Source organism: Lepidochelys olivacea, assembly GCF_965140295.1.
Source record: "Lepidochelys olivacea isolate rLepOli2 genome assembly, chromosome: 3".
NCBI lineage: Eukaryota > Metazoa > Chordata > Testudines > Cheloniidae > Lepidochelys > Lepidochelys olivacea.
In genome coordinates this window covers 60445103-60463543 of record NC_140413.1, presented here as the reverse complement: position 1 = coordinate 60463543, position 18441 = coordinate 60445103, and the positions used below count along the sequence as shown (strand labels likewise).

The window sequence follows — 18441 nt, the reverse complement described above, 5'->3', positions numbered from 1 at the left end:
CTAAAGAGTCCAGGGAGGGGGGGAGTGAAGTATACAAAGAATCAACAACCACAGTGAGGGAAAAAAGAGAAAAGAGGACAGGGCTGAGAGCAGAAGAGAAGTCATCAACACTGATTTACTGGAGATCATGGAAAGGCCAACTGACAGGTTATGGGGTAGGGGGAGATCATGAGGATGATCAGAGAGGGAAACTCAGCAACAGAGAGATTAGAAAGAAAGCAGTGCTTGGTGAAGATTAAGTCAAGTGAACAGCCCTTTGGCTGAGTGGGAGAGTTGAACCAGGGCTGCGGATCAACTGAAGAAGTGAGGGTGAGGAAGTGTGCCGTTGAAGAGTTGGATGCGTCAGCAACATGGAAACTGAGGTCACAGACGATGAGTGTGGGAGATAAGGAGAGGGGAAAAAAGAGAGCCAGGAGTTGAAATCAGAGAGGAATGCTGACAGTAGATGACAGGATCATGGAGTGGAAGGAGAGTCAGATGCAGTGTGACTGGAAGCACCAGGAGCGGGGGAGAAGCCCAACACCCCACCACAGTCTGGTCCAGAGCAGAAGTATTGGAGAAGAAATCTCTGGCAGATGCATCAGCTGTAGAGGAGTGTCACATGAATGGATCCCGATCTCTTTGAGAGCCAAGAACTGGAAGGAGTGAGATATAAAGAGGTCATGGATAGCTGAAATATTTTTAGAAATGGGAGTGGGCAATCCAGAGACAGAAAGAGAAGGGAGGAAGGATGGGAGAAAGAAGGGGATTATTGGCAGGAGGTTAGGTGGCATGAGAGGGATTAAGATGGTGGCAGGAATGGATATGGGAGGCGGAGACTGTGCGGGTGAAAGGAGCGGCAGGGTTGGGGTAAATGTCAACAGAATTTAGGAAGATGCCATGGATGTGGGACCTAGATTTATGTTGGTGGAAGGAGATCAGGATGGAGAAGGGAAGATGAGTGGGTGGAGCTGGTGGGAACTAGGTGGGGATGAGAATACACAGGAAGGGGAGACAAAACCAAAGAAATGGGGATACAGGGGGAGAGAAAGGATGCGATTTCCTGGACCTGTCTGCATATATAATGCAATTCCCTGAGATAACAGCATTTTGGAGGAAAATAAGTATAAATTGTCAAGACAACTGAAGTTAGGTTACCCATAGAACCCATAGTTGATTCCATTAGGTTACAGTCCTAAGGAAGGATCACTGATAAAATCAATACTACAAGCCAGATGTGTAATAGCTCATTTTTGTAAAAGCACAAAAATTCCCCAAGATTATGGCATGGAGAAATAAAGTATGGGAAATCCTTTAAACAGAAAAATGGTAGACAGCCTCATATTAGTATCAAGTAGATTTTATAATAAATGAATAAATAAATACACAATAGTAAGAGATTAACACTACATATTGGTCTTTTAAAGGTAACAAATAGAGGTGCTGAATAAGATTTGTTGACATTTGTTTGAAGAGTTCATGTATGTTAATAACAAGATAGAAAGATTTAAAAAAAACCAAAAAACCAAAAAAACCAAAAGCAGCAGCAAACTCACCCTAAAGTTATCTGGAGAACTTAAATACAGCTTTTGCCTAATATCTTCAGGAGCACCTGCACAAAGCCTGTAAAATATGTGGTAATTCCTCTCCTCTTTGCCTTGCACACAGATCCTGGATTTCTCCAGAAGATAATGTGATACAAATCCACCAACCACCAAATTCTAGAAGGAAGAAAAACAATTATGTTTTTAATCATCCAAGAAATACAGACATCTAAAAATATATCTGCTTGGTCTGATCAAGAGTGTTGCAACATGGCCTGTTCTCTGTAAGTACCAAAGGATGGCCACTACCAGGCAATAGATGAAAACATTTCCTTAGATACTAATATATATTTAAAGCTATTTTTAAAACACAAAATTAAAATAAAACTTTTGTTAAACTGTATAGTTACAGGCATTTTTGGCACAAAAAACTCAGTCCAACAGTAGGATTTCAGTCAGCTCCAAAATACCTGATATAGACATTAGGGTCCAAATTTTCATACAGACACACAAAAATATTTATCCCCATTTAGATGTGCAAATCCCCAAATGTACACATGTAATGCATACACACACCTATACATAATGTGCAATATTTACTTTTGCACACGTATCAGAAGAAGTGTGCGCCAAAACCTGGTTAAAATCTGTTAACGGTACATTTTTAAATGTAGAAAAGGATCATTTTTGTAAATTAAAATAACATTCCATCAGTTTGGTCCCACAGTTTGCCAGTATTGACATGGTAAGGAGTGGCTTCAGTTCTCTTTTTCAAGAATTACAGAATACAACTTTTCCCTTGAGTCTGGTAAGCAAGGTAACCGTTGCTTCAACTCATCCTACTTCTGGTCTGGTATATCTGTTCCCAGGCAACGGTTGAATGCCATAATTGCAGCCACTTGAAAATGTAAAGAGATTAACATTTTAATTGGGGAAAAATATAGCACTTCTAGGAAGAGTGGGGTGACAGAGAGGATCCTCAACCCTCTATATCAGAGTTTCTCAACCTTTTTGATACCAGGGACCGGCTTGCTTTCTTCCATAATTGTGTCAGGGAGATCTTAAGGACCAGTGCCAATCCACGGATAGGTCATTGAAAAGCGCTGCTGTATATGCATCAATAACGACTCAGGATGAACAGAGATTACATATTCACATGATAGGAGGGTGCCACCCACCAAAAATCTATGCCACCAAACAAAACCCACCACTGAATACTAACTACAAACAAAGTACTCATACCTTTTCATTGAAGTGGATTTCTACAAATTTTCCAAAACGACTGCTATTGTTGTTGCGAACAGTCTTTGCATTTCCAAAGGCTTCTAAGAGTGGATTGGCTGTTTAAAAATAAAAGATTTCAAAATTTGATTCAAAGAAGACTAGCAAAAAAAACAAAAACAAGACTTCACATCACTTTACAGTTACGATAACTAATTACTCGAAGTAACTACTGAGGATGACATTTGAAAGTTGAATACGTCTTACCCCTTAGAAATAAAATTAACATGAAAAATAGCACTTTTTTTTCAGATTGTACTGAATCTATTGTGGAAGCAATTTGTAATACAAACTTTAAATATTTTACACCAGGTGCAATTCCTGAATCTGAATGATAAAATATTTGAAAATGATTCAGCTCGTATTTTCCTAAAGAAAACTGGGTAAACAACCATAAACAAAATATAAAATATGATGGACAATTTGAGCTCCAGGTGGATTGCCCCAAAATACAACTAAGTTTCCCATCTATTCCTCAGGCAAAAGCATGAATAAGTACATTATGAGGTGAACACTATGCACAGTTACATTAATAAGGGGGGAACCAAGAGCTGTTCTCTAAGAAAACCCAGCATCTATCCCAACAACATTTAATTTTAAGGACTTAAAACTGCTGTTCGAATGGTGCATACTGACACCTGGAATGCCTACAGATACACAATGAAAGACAGTGCTGACTTTGGAGAAGACTTGGAGGGTGCCTCCTATCACTGAAGTCCACCAAGCAGGTGGCCACATTCTGCAGTAGCTGTAGCTCCCAGTCCTCAATAATAGCTCCATCCAGAATGCATCACAATAATTCAGTGCATACATATTGAACATGCACCATTTAAGCACAGTTTAAAATTTATCCAGATGTGCAGCACAGTGCTTCTAAAAAACATAATTTTGCTAGCTAGCAAAAGCAGCAGTAGCAGGCTTAGCAAAACTGTTTCCACATTTTGTCTATCAGAAATCATAGAAAACTATATTTAAGGAACTGCTGACAACCTACAGTGACAGACTGACAATATCCTAAAGAAACCTTATGGAGTTGAGATAAAGTTTACTGAATTAAGGTTTATTGAATTAGGTTGATACCTTTGGGGTACATTGTTTTAAAATGTAAATGTGTATGTATTATTGTGGCTTTGTATGTACCTTCTCTAGCAGGAGGGGGATGGTAACGTACTTTTTCTGTTATCAGCAGAAGCCACCCTCTCGGAGAGGCATGCATAAAGTTCAAACTGGATTCTCCAGGGACCAATAAAGAGAGGATTTTTGGATAAGTAGCCTGGTTTTAAACTGGCTCAGGGCCTTCTTCTTGATCCATGCAGGGTCCAATCCTTAGGGCAGGTTTGGAAGGACTGGTCCTACTGAAGCCTCTGAAGATTATGTGCTTGTTCTAAGCTGAAACTGTGACAAATTTATAACTACAAGGAACCACTTTGGGTGGGAATTGGAAATATCCCTGCCAGAATCCATGTTAGGGTTGCGATTAACCCTGGTAAGCTTATTAGCATGCCGGCAGGGTTTTTTTTATTGTTTTTAATGTTTTCTCTGTAATACTTTTATCTTAGGAGTAAAATAGGCTTACATAGAAAGAACTGTGTGGTAACTTATAATTGTTGACAATCAGTCTTATCAGTCTCTGAAGAGAAAGCAAGCAGGTGTGCTCAGGCAGCCAGGATCTGCTGGGAATAACACAGTGAAGGCAGGGAACAGTGGAGACTGGAAATTCCCCAGTCAGAAAGGGTGACATATGGTTCTCCACTCAAAAAGGCAATGGCTGGGGAGCTGGAAGCTTGGGTGCCCTGGCTGGGCCGCTGAGAGGAAATACAGGTGTAGTTGCCCTGAACTGTGATACATGCCTTCACCTTAAAATTGAACTCCATTAAAACTAAAGAAATTCAGTAAGAACTGTTCCCCAGATTTAAAGCCTATTGAAATTATCTACAAATCTGATGCTACTAACATTAAAAGGTTATCAATAGGAAATCCACAATAGTAAGATAAATTAAGGATGATAAAGTGTCAGTCCTTCCTTGGAATTTTGTTTTTTGTTATTCAAAATTACAAACTGATGGTTAAACTTCTTAATTTGGTTTTCTTAACAGTTGTTATAAACAAAAGTCTTTCAAGTTTATGAGATTTGAAAATCTGGGCTTCAAAGCTGCTACCTTAATAATAAATACTTATTGAAGAACTGTTAAAAATAGCTTAAGTAATATTTACAGAAATGTGGATTATTGAATAAAAAGGTGACCAGAAGTTTTTCAGATCAGTTACAGGTTCTCCTAACAATACAGCTGTTGTGAGCATGCTTGTTAAGAAGGTGTTTACAATTATTTCACAGCTTTTTCCAAGAATACCTACAGGTACCAATCAACATTATGGAATGCAGCTTCAGGCATTATGTCCAACTGTCAGTCACTTTCTGAGATCCTACGGCACATAAGGTGGATTTGGATGTTTATATATCCAGCTGAAATTCAGCAATATCATGCTTATTGTACCATATCTACAAAAACAAAAAATGAAAGCCTGCTCTATTTCTCTGAACAAGATATAATGGCTAGAAGTTGAAGCTAGATAAATTTAGACTAGAAATAAGGTGTAAATTTTTAACAGTGAGGATTATTAACCACTGGAACAACTTAATAAGGATTGTGGTAGATTCTTCTTCATTAGAAATTTGTAAATCAAAAATCGGATATTTTTCTAAAAGATGTACTCTAATTCAGGGAAGTCTTGTGGCCTAATTACGCAGACTAGACAATCACATTGGTTCCCCTTCTGGCCTTATAATGTATTAATATGACAAATTTAAATCCAATAAAGATGACATGGAAGTAGTATTCAGGATGAGTTACTTTATGACATATACAAATTAACATGGCAGAAAGATTAATTGGAGAAACCTTATTCTTGAAAATTGGTTCTGTGTTTCCTCCCAATTTTGAGCAAAACAAAACAAAACACGCCATTCCACTAAAAACCACTGTTGTCAATGATGATCTAACTGCCCCTACACGTATGAAACCAAATAAGGCCCCACAAGTTTAATGTCATGCACTTGCTTATGCATTTTCAGGACTGTCTCAAAGAGAATTATTATTATGTGCTCAACATCTACACTAAATAAAACAGAAGAAAATCCCAATCAAATATCTTTGCAAATTAGATGGATCGGAGCAGGCCATTGACCTTTTATGCCCCAATTGGTTTGATGACATTTCAATTCTAGATTTTGTTGTTGTTGTTAAACATTTTAAATTTGAACAATTTGACCTCTGTTCGCTTTAATAAAATACAATACCTTCTACTATTCTATCATCAATATCTTGACCAGTACCATAGGATTCAGTCAAATACCTGTAGAAGAAGAATAAAAAAAAACAATTTCCATCTCTTTTTTACTCCCAAGTAACGCTGCCTCAGTCTAATTAAGGAAATTGTTAAATATCTGTATTATATGTTGGCCATTTACACAGAGGGGAACGTATCTGAACATTTTAAATGGAAGATTATTGTACAAGTTCTCTGTGCATATGCATTTAAACAAGTTAAAACACTCTTCTTTTGTAAAAGGAACATACGTATTTTTGTTGGCTTTAAATGTGGTTTTTGGTATTTCTGACTTCATTTTTACAAATCTTTTCATATCTCTATGCGTATATCAATATTTATAGAAGTGGTTTTTTTAAATCAATTTGACCAGTATATTATCGTGCCATCTGTAGGTATTTGTTAAACTTTTATACAACACTTTTTATCTTAGAGACCAACCAATTTATTTGAGCATAGCTCACGAAAGCTTATGATCAAATAAATTGGTTAGTCTCTAAGGTGCCACAAGTACTCTTTTTCTTTTTGCGAATACAGACTAACATGGCTGTTACTCTGAAACCTGTCACTTTTTATCTATACATCAAGAATTAAAGCTATTCACACATATACAGTCTAGTAGCCTATAAACAAAATTCTGTTTGGATTCCAGAGGAGCAAATTGCAGCTCCATAATTAGAACAGAGTTCAATTTTACCCTTAAAGAAGGAATTGAAAATGACTAATTTTACATGAAAAATAGTCTGCAATCAAACCGCTTACACTTGGTGAAAGTGTACAAGTAAATCCATTAATTAGTTTAGAGGTTAAAATTAAAAAATTTTAAATGGATCCTTTGAGAAATTTTGCCTCCACCATTAGACTTATTTGTACCAGTTACTTATCATAACAAGTCACAATGCAAACCCTTCAAACGTTCCACATAATTAAAACCCACTGAAATTTTGTAATCATTGGCTACATTTGAAGAATATTTTAAAAGGAGTAATGGTAATGTCCTCTTGCTCTGCTTCATAACAAGCTTGCTCTTTCACTAAAAGAATATTCTGTTTTAGAAAATTCTACAAACAACTCTTTCAATACAGTTGCCATCTCCTAATGTTCTCAATGGAAGCAAGGCCACATGGAGTCCTCAGTTAAGATACCCTCTTCCAAAACGCCCTCCATATCCCATTGCTTCTGGTAAGAGTGAAGCCAAATGGTCCTCAGGCTAGATGGTGGCCTCGTAAGCTGTCAAAAGGCAGAGAACAACACTGAGGAGCAGGTGATTTTGGGCCATCTTTGTGATTTTGGGCCATCTTTTCTGGAGTTCAGAAGGGAAGGAAAACTGGGGCATCTGGATGCAATGAAATGTGAGATGCAGGAGGGAGGGGGAAATTAGGGGTGCATACAAGGGAATGTGGAAGAAAGGCAGATGGAAAGCGAGACGTACACTCTGCATTACAGTACTCTGGCAAAGCAAATGATCTGATAAAGGAGGTTTTATTGAGCAGTATTCTCTAGCTGTGCTGTTCTAGCATGGCATAAAGCAGCCAGGGCATAACAGTGAATATAGTCATAACTGTTAAGATAAAATAAAAAATGATTTAAGGTTGATACTATGCATCTTCAAATCAGCAACAATATCATAACAGTGTCCTCAGTGTTTCTTGTTGAGTGTTCACATATGAACAAAAAAGAAATTCCCAATAAAACCGCAGGTTATGCTGTGGTTGAAGTTGAGCATACATATCAGTATAATTTTTAAGATAACTACTTTTACTCTAGACCAAGAGTTAGAAACCCAGGAAATTCACAGTTGAGGTTAACCTTAAAAGAAATACAAGCATGGTAAGGTACAGAAATGCACAGTTAGGACACAAACCATAATTCTGCCCCAGTGTGACACCATTAAGGAAAACAGTAGGGAAAAAAAAATCTAGTATCTTTAAAACTCAGTTTTAGCTCATCTGGGCCCAAAACATAATCATATGGTTATTACATTATGTCACCATGGAGTAGAGCGAAGGTTGTTTGGGAGCTCTGTCATTTTCATATTTTATCACAAAAGCTACAGTTTTGGATTGAATATTTTTAGTAAATTTCATGGCAGAAGTGCATGGGGAAAAAAGTCCCACAGAAGGGTCACCAAATAACGCAGTTTACATGTTTAAGTAGTAAACTTAAGGTTTCACCCCAAAATATCATTTAATACATAACTGCAGTTGTTGTTGGTAGGGTATTTGGCTATAAAATAATTTTTTAATTTTTTTTAAAAGGAAGTCTGACACCAAAAAAAAGTGTACCATTGGGGGAGGAAGGGGAATAAAACAGTGGATTATATAGTGGGGATGTTGAAAGGTGAGGCCCAGAACACGGGAGGAAGGTTGAAAAGCAACAGTTCCTACTGCAATCTGGTCACCGCACCACTGAGGTTTGGCCCATCAGCTCCCACATCTCCACCTAGGGAGGGTGGACAAACCAAACCCAAGTGGCACTGCAAGCACGTGTGCCAGGTTGCAATACCCAGCGTGAAGAGCTGGCCAGGCCGTGTCCCGCAGGACAGGAGCCACCGCTGCAGTGTGAGCTCATTACTGAAACTCATGATTACTATGAACACAGTGACCAAAATCATAGTCTTACTTATCATGTTTGCATTTCTTTTAAGTTTAACCTTAACAGTGAATTTCTGAAATCAACTGAGGGTTGGGAGCATTCAGCTGTCCTGCTGGATCATGCCTAAAACATATATTAACAACATTACAAGTGACTTTACAATTGATCTCTGAACATGATAAACTAATGTATCAATACAAAAGATTCCCACTGAATAATTTTCTGGTTACAAACCTCAGAACAAATTTTGTATTTTCTGTCTTGCCAGCTCCTGATTCTCCTGAAACTATGATGGACTGACTCATCTTGAGTACCTTCATGTCACGGAATGCTTTATCGGCTACAACAAAAATTACATGAAAGGACACAAAGTTGTTATGTTACCCTCCTACCATCAACTGCTAAACCAGAAGTAAATTATGATATACATGACACCTAATTTAATCCCTTGGAGAATAAAAATCAAAACTCTACACATCTAAATTTCAGCATTACATCCTATGAATGTCCATTTCTGCTTATGTTACATTACAGTGGCCCACCCTCAAAGAATGAAGCCTTGTATCTTCAAAGAGGTTGTGACAGCAGACCAGACAACCTATGTATGACCCTTAACAACTTAACAAGAGGCATTTGTACGCAGACAATTAACTTGTATGTGAATTTCAAAGAGATGTACTAGACTAGCAACTCCTTCACTTTTAGTAATAGAAATCAAGGGTAGATACTAAGTGTATTTGTCTGTGTTTACCTATATCCTGTTAGATGTTTAACAATGTAACCAAATTAGCTTGTAGATTATACATGTGTTAATTGCCTTAATTATGTATGTGACCTTGTCCAGATGTAAGAATCTGCAGGAAACTAATAATATTGTCTACATTGTCTCCAACTTAACTATGTTATAATGTAGAATCAGCTAATTGTCTTATGTGAATGAGTGTAACTAGTTTACCTGTGTATGCACAGGCAATAGAAGATTAACTTCAAAGCAATGGTCCACAAGCGATCTGCATTGCTATTCTTCCTCCCCTGGGAAGGCCCTGCTGTGACAATTTCTGTGCAGAAGCTTGTCAACCTGCTAGAAGAGCTATAAAAGAGAAACCTCGGGCCTGATCCTGCCATCTCTAATCTGCTTAAACTTTGAATAGGGAAAGTATAAGTCGTAAGACGGAGATCTTCCAAATAATGATTTGGAATGACCTGGAAAATGGTTGGAAAGACTAACAGACTTTACATCTAAGCGGCCTTTGGATTCTGATCTGTTGGGATGATTCCAGAAGACTTTTACAAGCCAGCAGTTTATTCCATCACTGCTGTGATTTTCAACTACGAACACTGGAAGTCACTTGTATGTACATTGATCTTTTAATCATTTATAACTCTCTTCTTTCTTTCATTAATAAATGTTAGATTTAGTTATTAAAGATTGGCTGACAGCGTGATATCTGAGTAAAATCTGAGATTCATATGGACCTGGGGATAATTGTCGGTTCCTTTGGAACTGGTGAACCTTACATATGGTGAAGCAGGTTTTCAATAACCTTTCACTATATTAGACTTGGTTGTCTAGATGGGAGCCAAGAGCTGGAATCCCTAAAGGCTCCTTGGTAACCAATGTGGTATTACAGAAGCTCTTTTGTTACTGCCCTGGTGAATCTAATTATAGAATAAACCACCAGTCTGGGGGAGTGTTTGCCCTATTTCTTGCAGTCTGCCCTGAGAGTGGCACTCTCAGTCTGGCCCATCCATGCAGCAGAGTCACAGAGGCATAGACCCACACAGTTATTGTTCCACAGGGAACAAATGCAGGGCTAATACCAACTGAACTGAACTCTGGAGTTAATTTATTTACGGAATAGTGGAGGGTTGATTTTATAGCTATGAAGGTGTTTTATTAAGAAATTTTCACCTTCACATGACATTGTGACAAATTATATCCAGACACACTTACTCATTTTCATATTGTTTCAAACCCCCCACACTTTGTGGTTGTGCAAGAGATCCTGAAAAGGAACTTTAATGAAAATTATTTAAATACTGTTTGATCAAAACAAAAGAAGTGTATAGTTTTCATACTCTGTGAGAGAAAGTTAGCAGCACATCAAATTGATTCAATTATGACTCATACCTGTTGTCTTTTTGAACAAGCTTCTATACACTATATTACTTTCATACTAAACATATAAAGAACTTAATATTCACAGTAACTGTTTTCTTTGTTTAAATCATTTAAAGATATTTTAATGCCGAAGAGGGAAAATGTATAAGGAGGAACAATCCACACCAGCAACATGCTGAAGTAGACAGGAAATGAGCTTCAATACTACTTACTGGCAAGGACCAAAATTTTCAGAATGTGGATCACGTCACAACAGAGGACATCGCTTTGATTGCATTGTATATTAAACTAGATATAATCAACAGTCTAAGCATTTTTGTTGGGAGGTAAATAGATTATTATTATTATTATTAAATACAGAAGCAGTATATCAAAGGTGAGAAGATTTTTCATTTTAGTACAGATTTATCTTATTTAAACATGGTTTAAAAATAGATGCTTTTATATTATATATATATATATATATATATATATATTGTGTGTGTGTGTGTTATTTAACATGTGATTGCAAGATGAAGTGGGGAAAAAGTATATTTTACAGGAGAAAGGCATAAATGGTGGACATACCTATTGCGTAGACATGTGGTGGTAATGTCCCAAGGGATTTACCCTGGTACTTCTTAATAGTCTCCAAAGAATAAAGTTTAGGAATGTCAAAATATGGGTTCACTGCAATAAGAATGTTGGCTACATAGGTCTGTGAAGAAAAAAAAATGCATAGTAAACCACTAGCAAGTATTCAACTAACTTGTTAAAAGCAACTCCGAATTGCTATTAAAGACAACAGAAACCTATCTCAGAGTTTGGAGCAATGAAATTAGACTGGGGACACAATCAAATATTGCCAGAAAAGTCTCATAATTTGGGATTATATACAACTAATGCTGACACCATACAACAGGTACAAATAGGTAATGCACTCTTGGAGTTGCTGTATTTCTTAAGGTTTCAGAGTAGCAGCCGTGTTAGTCTGTATTCACAAAAAGAAAAGGAGTACTTGTGGCACCTTAGAGACTAACCAATTTATTTGAGCATAAGCTTTCGTGAGCTACAGCTCACTTCATCGGCTGCATTAACAGTCTTTAAAAGACATCTCAGAAGAAAGCAAAAATTCCCAAAGCACTTTCTAAAAAAAACCTCATACCCAGTATAATTGTGTCCTAAACAACATTCTACCCACCTGTAAAACAAGTTCTAACGCATAAAGATGTGTATAACTTGTCAATGAGCACATGAAGGCTGCTGTGAATCTACACAGCCACTGTATATCAATGTATCTCATTGGTCTTGGATGTATTGAACATCAACATAAACCCATATTCTACTGGAATAAAATTCCATAGATACACAGAAAAACATTATGCAACAACTAAATACATAATATAGATAGTCTATCAAGCTAGAAAACAATTTGGTGTGAGACAACTTTATATTCACTTTTTTAAAAAGTTTAAATACTTAAACAGCAAAGGTAGCAGATCATACTATCCCGCATAGCAATATAGTGCTATTCTTCTGATGCACAGTTACAGCCAGACTAGATAGTCACAATTCCAGGGGTAGAGTGGGGAAGAATGAAGATTCCCTGCCTCACAGAGGAGTTATGTGGATAAATTCTTGAATGTGTGTGAGGTGCTCAGATACTAGTGATGATGACCAGATTACATAAATGAATAGTTAGATGCCTGAGGATGAGACAAGAGATACTCTTGTACAAAAAAGACCCTAAAAAAGCCAGATGATGAAGTGATTCAGGCTAACTGTTTTCATTTGCTGTTCTTCAGCTGAGAATACTGGAAAACCCCAAGAAGGGGGTTGGATATGGGCCACTAACCCAGGGTGCATGTTCTGTGTTGAAATGGGGAGAGGACTACACCTGTTCACAGAAAGCTTATTTCAGCTACTTCTGTTCTCACTGTTTCTTTGAAGAAAATTGTATGAGTAAAGATGTTCAAGAGTCATCAGTACTAATATTAACACTCCTCTAGGTAGCTAGATAAATTACACACCACTGATTCTGAAAACAACATACAAATAAATCTTGTTTACTCCAATTATATTTGAAGTTACCAGGGAAAACTAGTTATGACAAAAATTGAACCAAATTTTATACAAAATAGATTCTGGGAAACACATAGGTAGCATTTATTTAAAACAGTGAAGCTAGATTCCTAAGCTGAAACACTTTCACTTTCGTCTTTTCTGCTTTAGATATCTGTTTTGTGTATTTTGGGTTTGGTTTTTGTTTTGTGTTTTGTTTTTAACTGCAGTCAAATAATTGACACTGCCAGCATGGTTTCTAAAGCTGATGACTGGTATTCTTGATTCTGTAAATAATTCATAGCTGTATAATGTTCAGCAACAACAACTGAAAATGGGTGAACACAATTTTGGATAGGAAAGCTTAGGTCTAAATAAATACATTTGAGTACAACTGATTTTTAATGCAAATGTTGCCTAGCTCTACCATCTCAATGCTGATTTCTTTTTTTAAAAAAAGGTGACGACAAATAATTTTATATAACTACATGTCAGTAACTGGATTTTCCCCCCCTCTAAACTTCTTGCATCTCTTCTATTTCACAGCTGTCATTGCCAGGGCAGATGGCAAGGACTAAATGTAATTTAGTCAGAATTCATTAAGTATAATTAGGCAATTTGATAGCAATATAAAAGATTAAGATGGTCATCTGAGCTAGAAAGTGTCAAAGGAGGCACCTGTTTGCTTCGTTCAAAAATAATGAAGAAAAAAGAGCCATCTTTGGTAACAGCAGACCTACTGGCAAAGTAATATACCTAAAGGAATGCAATTTGCTACCATGTAATAAAATAATGAACTAAACAACATACAGAAAGTCCAAATTACCTGATTAACTGACTACCTTTACCCATCTGAATCAGGTGACACACCAGACTTTCCTTATAAAAAATCCTAACATTCATAAATGCTACCAATTATGCTTGGGCATTTAAACCCCTTTCTGCTATAAAACAAATATTACATAATAAACAGTACAATTACATTTATTTGGCATATTGTACAAGCTAATACACTATGGAATACTTACATAAATTCTGTCTTTACCGTACCGCACTTTGATATTGTGAAGGAGTGTAGCTTCATTTAAGTACATTAGTGAACCTGCAATTTAAAAACCCATACAGTTATTTTGACAAAATAACCATCTTAGTGTATGATCACTGAACTGAAATTCAGCATTAAGAAGAATTCTGCTTCCCCTCCTCTTTTCTGGCCCATAAGTAGTTTAATCCTGATGATTTCTTCAAAACCTTTTAAAGGGACACTATCAACTTAAAAACCAAATTTATAGTTCTGTCTGGAAAATGTCTACCTACGTTTACTGTGACAACAGTAAAAAAAGACATATCAAATAATATTATTTTCTTCTAACATTTAACAAAGAACATTAGAGCATGGAAGTGCCAATCTCTGATTTCACGCCATCAATGATAGCAGCCCCAAACTCCCTCAATAGCTTTTCCCATCAGCACATTCATGCTTTCCTCCATACTGCCACTTACATACGACAACAAACTTCTTGTAAAAATCCATAAAGGCACCAACTTATCCTCCTTCAAATCTTTCTCTGCCTTTGTACATACAGAAAAATGCCATCTAACAGCTAGGTAGTTGCAATTGCTAATTCTCAGCATATCCCAGGGGTGATTTTCAAATGTTCACAACTTGGTCAAATCAGGGTGTATTTTCATGATGAGAACAAAAAGCATCCCTCTGATACCCGGACAATTGTCTTGGCCATATATAAAATCCCTGCTCCAAACTCTGTAGGTGTAGGCAAAGAAACTATTAGAAAAAAAATTAATGTAAACAAAACTACCTATTTTCCTTAACCTCATTGCTGAAAATAGGCAAACCAATTTTCCTGAAAAACTTTAAAAAAACCCATCTTGAGACAGAAAGCCAGCATAGAAAGTTTCACACTGAATGGTTAACGTTTGGCAAAGCTATAAAGAACTGAAAACAGGGCTAACAATGGAAAGTGTTAGGCAATCTTAATTCTAGGGCATCACTAACAGCTCCATCTATGTCAACAGCAGCATTATCCCTAAAGCTACTCTGTGAACATCTCTTATGTAGAGCTTCCTCAACCTAGGAACTTCCTCTCCTTCCTCTATTCATTGTCTCTTTAGTTTCCGGTTAGAATTTCAGACACAAAACACACACATCCTTACTCTTCTGTTTCAAACAACACCTCAGACTGCTAAACTTTAAACAATCAGCAACACAAAATCATCTCTATTATTTCAGTTGGTTTCCTTTGTGTGTTTGACAGTACTTTATTTAGAGTCAAGTTTCACTGTTTTCTTGATGGTCAGTTGTACTTTCTGTCTCATGAGCTCTCTAACAACTCTACTGATGCATTAGTCATGTGCAAGTGCTCACGACACCCCACAAGACTACACTGACCCACAAAATGGAAGCAAGTGACCACTGTTTCTGAATTTGGGCCAGGAAGGGCTCTTTTCCCAGGATTCCTGCACAGAAAACCATGTTTTTTCTTCCTCAACTTCCTGAGACTCAAATGACTCATTCTATTTCCAAACACCAGAAACAAAAAGCTTAGTATAAAATGGTACAAGACCCATTACCGATCAGGACCCTCTCAAGCCTTATCTTTATACACAGTTACTCAACATCCCTCTGCAACAAAACCATCCAGTTCTTATTGCTGAAGGTCAGCCTTCCAAGCTACTTCAATACACAAGGACATCATAGATACCCTTTGGAAACCCTGAAGCCAGGCTGGCAACTGGTAACCTCCTCTTCATCCTTCTTCTGCCACAATCAGCAGCCACAGTCCAACAGACCTTAGCAGTGGACAATGTGAGCTTGGCAACAGCAGCGGAGCCCTGTCTGCCAATGCCATTCACTCCCTTCAGCAGTGAAAAATGAATCTGCCTCCTTCCCAAATGTGCCAGACCAGCTTGCAGCAGAAGCAGATTCCCATGGCCGCCCTTTCATGTGTACAGCTCCAGCAAGAAGCAGCGCTTCCCTTTCTGGAACCTATCTAAGAGTAACTTGATTTCACATGGTCAGACTCCATCATATATCTCCAAATAGGCTTTGAACACGTGGACTGCTTAGGGAGGGCATCTTTCGCTATGGGAGGATATGAATAGATACTAGCAGAAGGAAAACTCCTTTCCTACACGTCTAAGTCTTCTAAGGTAAGGTCAATGAAGGAAATACTTAGGCTTTATCCTGAGCAGAAGCTCGCTCTGGCCTGCAAATCCCTCAAATTGTTCCTCATCTTATTGCTCATACTAATTTCTCTCCTCCTGAGATCACCACCTGAGGGGTTCTTACTGAATGGACAATCAGGTACTTAAATTAGATATTTATTTCTCATCCATATGTTCCATCCTACCAAACTCTTTATCCTTTTCCCCTCCAGGGGGATTATACTTGGATGGAGAGAGAAAAATCAGCCAAATAAACAACATTTTTCTACACTCATGGTGAAGTGTCTTCCTCTTCTGATTTCTCCCAGGAGTATAATTCAGATTCTAACCTTGTGGGACAAGTTAATTTCTTGAGTATGTGGAAATTTATAACCCCCTGACTATTAAAGGAGAGACCCCTCAAAATGAAAGAAAGTATAGTGGGGAACAATCTTCTCTTATTTCTGCATCTTTACAATATACTGCTAAGTCAGAAAAAGTTCTTTGAAGGGAAGAGAGCAAGCTTAGGATCTTTATAAAATTCTGGCTAAGGATAAAGGATTTTGTTTTGTCCCTAAAATGAATTAAAATCTCTTTTCCCATCAAAGGGTTGTTGTTCCAGTTCAAGGGGTTATTATTCTTACATTTTGTTTATGAGAAGGTCATGTGATACAGTAACAAAAGCCTTACTGAAGTCCTCCACAAGTTCTCAAAGATAATAACTAATGACTCAGAGATCTCTTCAGATATTTTCTTTCATCAGGCCCTGCCAACCTGAAGACATCTAACCTGTCTAAGTAATTCTTAACTTATCCTATTTTAGACTCAGATCCTACCCCATTAAACTGATGTTCTCTATGTTAGTCACCCAGTCATTGCTAACTTTTTTGCTGAAAACTAAAACACAAAATGCATTTAACAGTTTGGCCATTGCTGTGTTTTCTAATATTGTTTTTCCCTCCTCATTCAGTAATGGGCCTACCCAGTCCCTGGACTTCCTCTTGCTTCCCACGTATTTGTAAAATGTTTTCTTGTTACCCTTTATATTTCTACCTAATTTAATCTCATTTTGTGCCTTGGCCCGTCTAATTTCATGCTTGTTGAGTTTTTTTATGTTCATCCTTTGTAATTTGACCTAGTTTCCACTTCTTGTATGACTCTTTTTCGAGTTTCAGGTCATTGAAAATTTCTTGGTTAAGCCAGGTTGGCCTTTTACCATATTTCCTATCTTTCCTATGCATTGGGATAGTTTGCTTTTGTGCCTTTATTGTCTCTTTTAAAAAACTGCAAACTCTCCTGAGCTCTTTTTTCCCTTAGACTTGCTTCCCATTGGATCTTACCTACCAATTACCTGACTTTGCTAAAGTCTGCCTTCTTGAAGTCCATTGTCTCTATTCTGCTGTTTTCCTCCTATCATTCCTGAGAATCATGAACTCTATCATTTCATGTTCACTTTCACTCAAGTTCCTCCCTGTTTGTCCACATCAAATCCAGAATAGCCTTTTTGCTAGTCACTTTCTCCGTTTTCTGTAATAAAAAGTTGTCACTAATGCATTCCAAGAACTTGTTGGATAATCTGTGTCAGGCTGTATTATTTTCCCAACAGATGTCCAGGTAGTTGAAGTCCCCCATCACCATCAAGTCCTCTGTTTTGGAAGATTTTGTTAAGTTGTTTTAAAAAGGTGTCATCCACCTCCCCTTCCTGGTTAGGTGGTCTATTGTAGAACCCTACAATACCCTCATTTTTTCACTGCTTCTATCCTTAACAGAGACTTTCAACAAGTCTGCCTCCCACTGCTATCTCAACATGGATGCTTCCTCTTTCTCCTCCACACTGCCTGGGCACAAGCAGGGAGGCACTGAAGGCACACGAGAGACAATCAGCTCCCAACATTCATGAGAAGAAATTTTAGGGAAAGTACTGCTCATCCCTTGCAGTCCAGATAGCTCACTTGCTCTGTGGAGATAGCTCAATGTGCAGTCCAGGCAACGGCTAGGAGATGTGTAGAGATGGAGCATGCTCACTGCAGATGGAATCTTTGGAGAATTTAGTTGCAAACTCCAACAAGTCTCCACTGAGTATACAAGAGGCCTGTCAAGGTTCCTCCCCCACTCTGAACTCTAGGGTACAGATGTGGGGACCTGCATGAAAAACCTCCTAAGCTTATCTTTACCAGCTTAGGTCAAAACTTCCCCAAGGTACAAAATATTCCACCTGTTGTCCTTGGACTGGCCGCTACCACCACCAAACTAATACTGGTTACTGGGGAAGAGCTGTTTGGACGCGTCCTTCCCCCCAAAATACTTCCCAAAACCTTGCACCCCACTTCCTGGACAAGGTTTGGTAAAAAGCCTCACCAATTTGCCTAGGTGACTACAGACCCAGAC

General features: G+C 37.7%; 1 protein-coding gene across 6 annotated transcripts in view; it reads right to left on the bottom strand.

The window, feature by feature from the left end:
• The window catches only part of MYO6 (myosin VI), a 179364-nt gene that overhangs the window by 102179 nt on the left and 58744 nt on the right, over positions 1-18441 (bottom strand). For all 6 annotated transcript variants that reach the window (XM_084624515.1, XM_084624518.1, XM_084624519.1 and 3 more), the window contains exons 4-9: positions 13917-13990; positions 11416-11545; positions 8961-9066; positions 6103-6158; positions 2766-2863; positions 1536-1700 (exon numbers count right to left, since the gene is read on the bottom strand). In XM_084624515.1, the coding sequence (XP_084480641.1) occupies positions 1536-1700; positions 2766-2863; positions 6103-6158; positions 8961-9066; positions 11416-11545; positions 13917-13990 (629 nt within the window). The remainder of the gene's footprint in view (positions 1-1535; positions 1701-2765; positions 2864-6102; positions 6159-8960; positions 9067-11415; positions 11546-13916; positions 13991-18441) is intronic.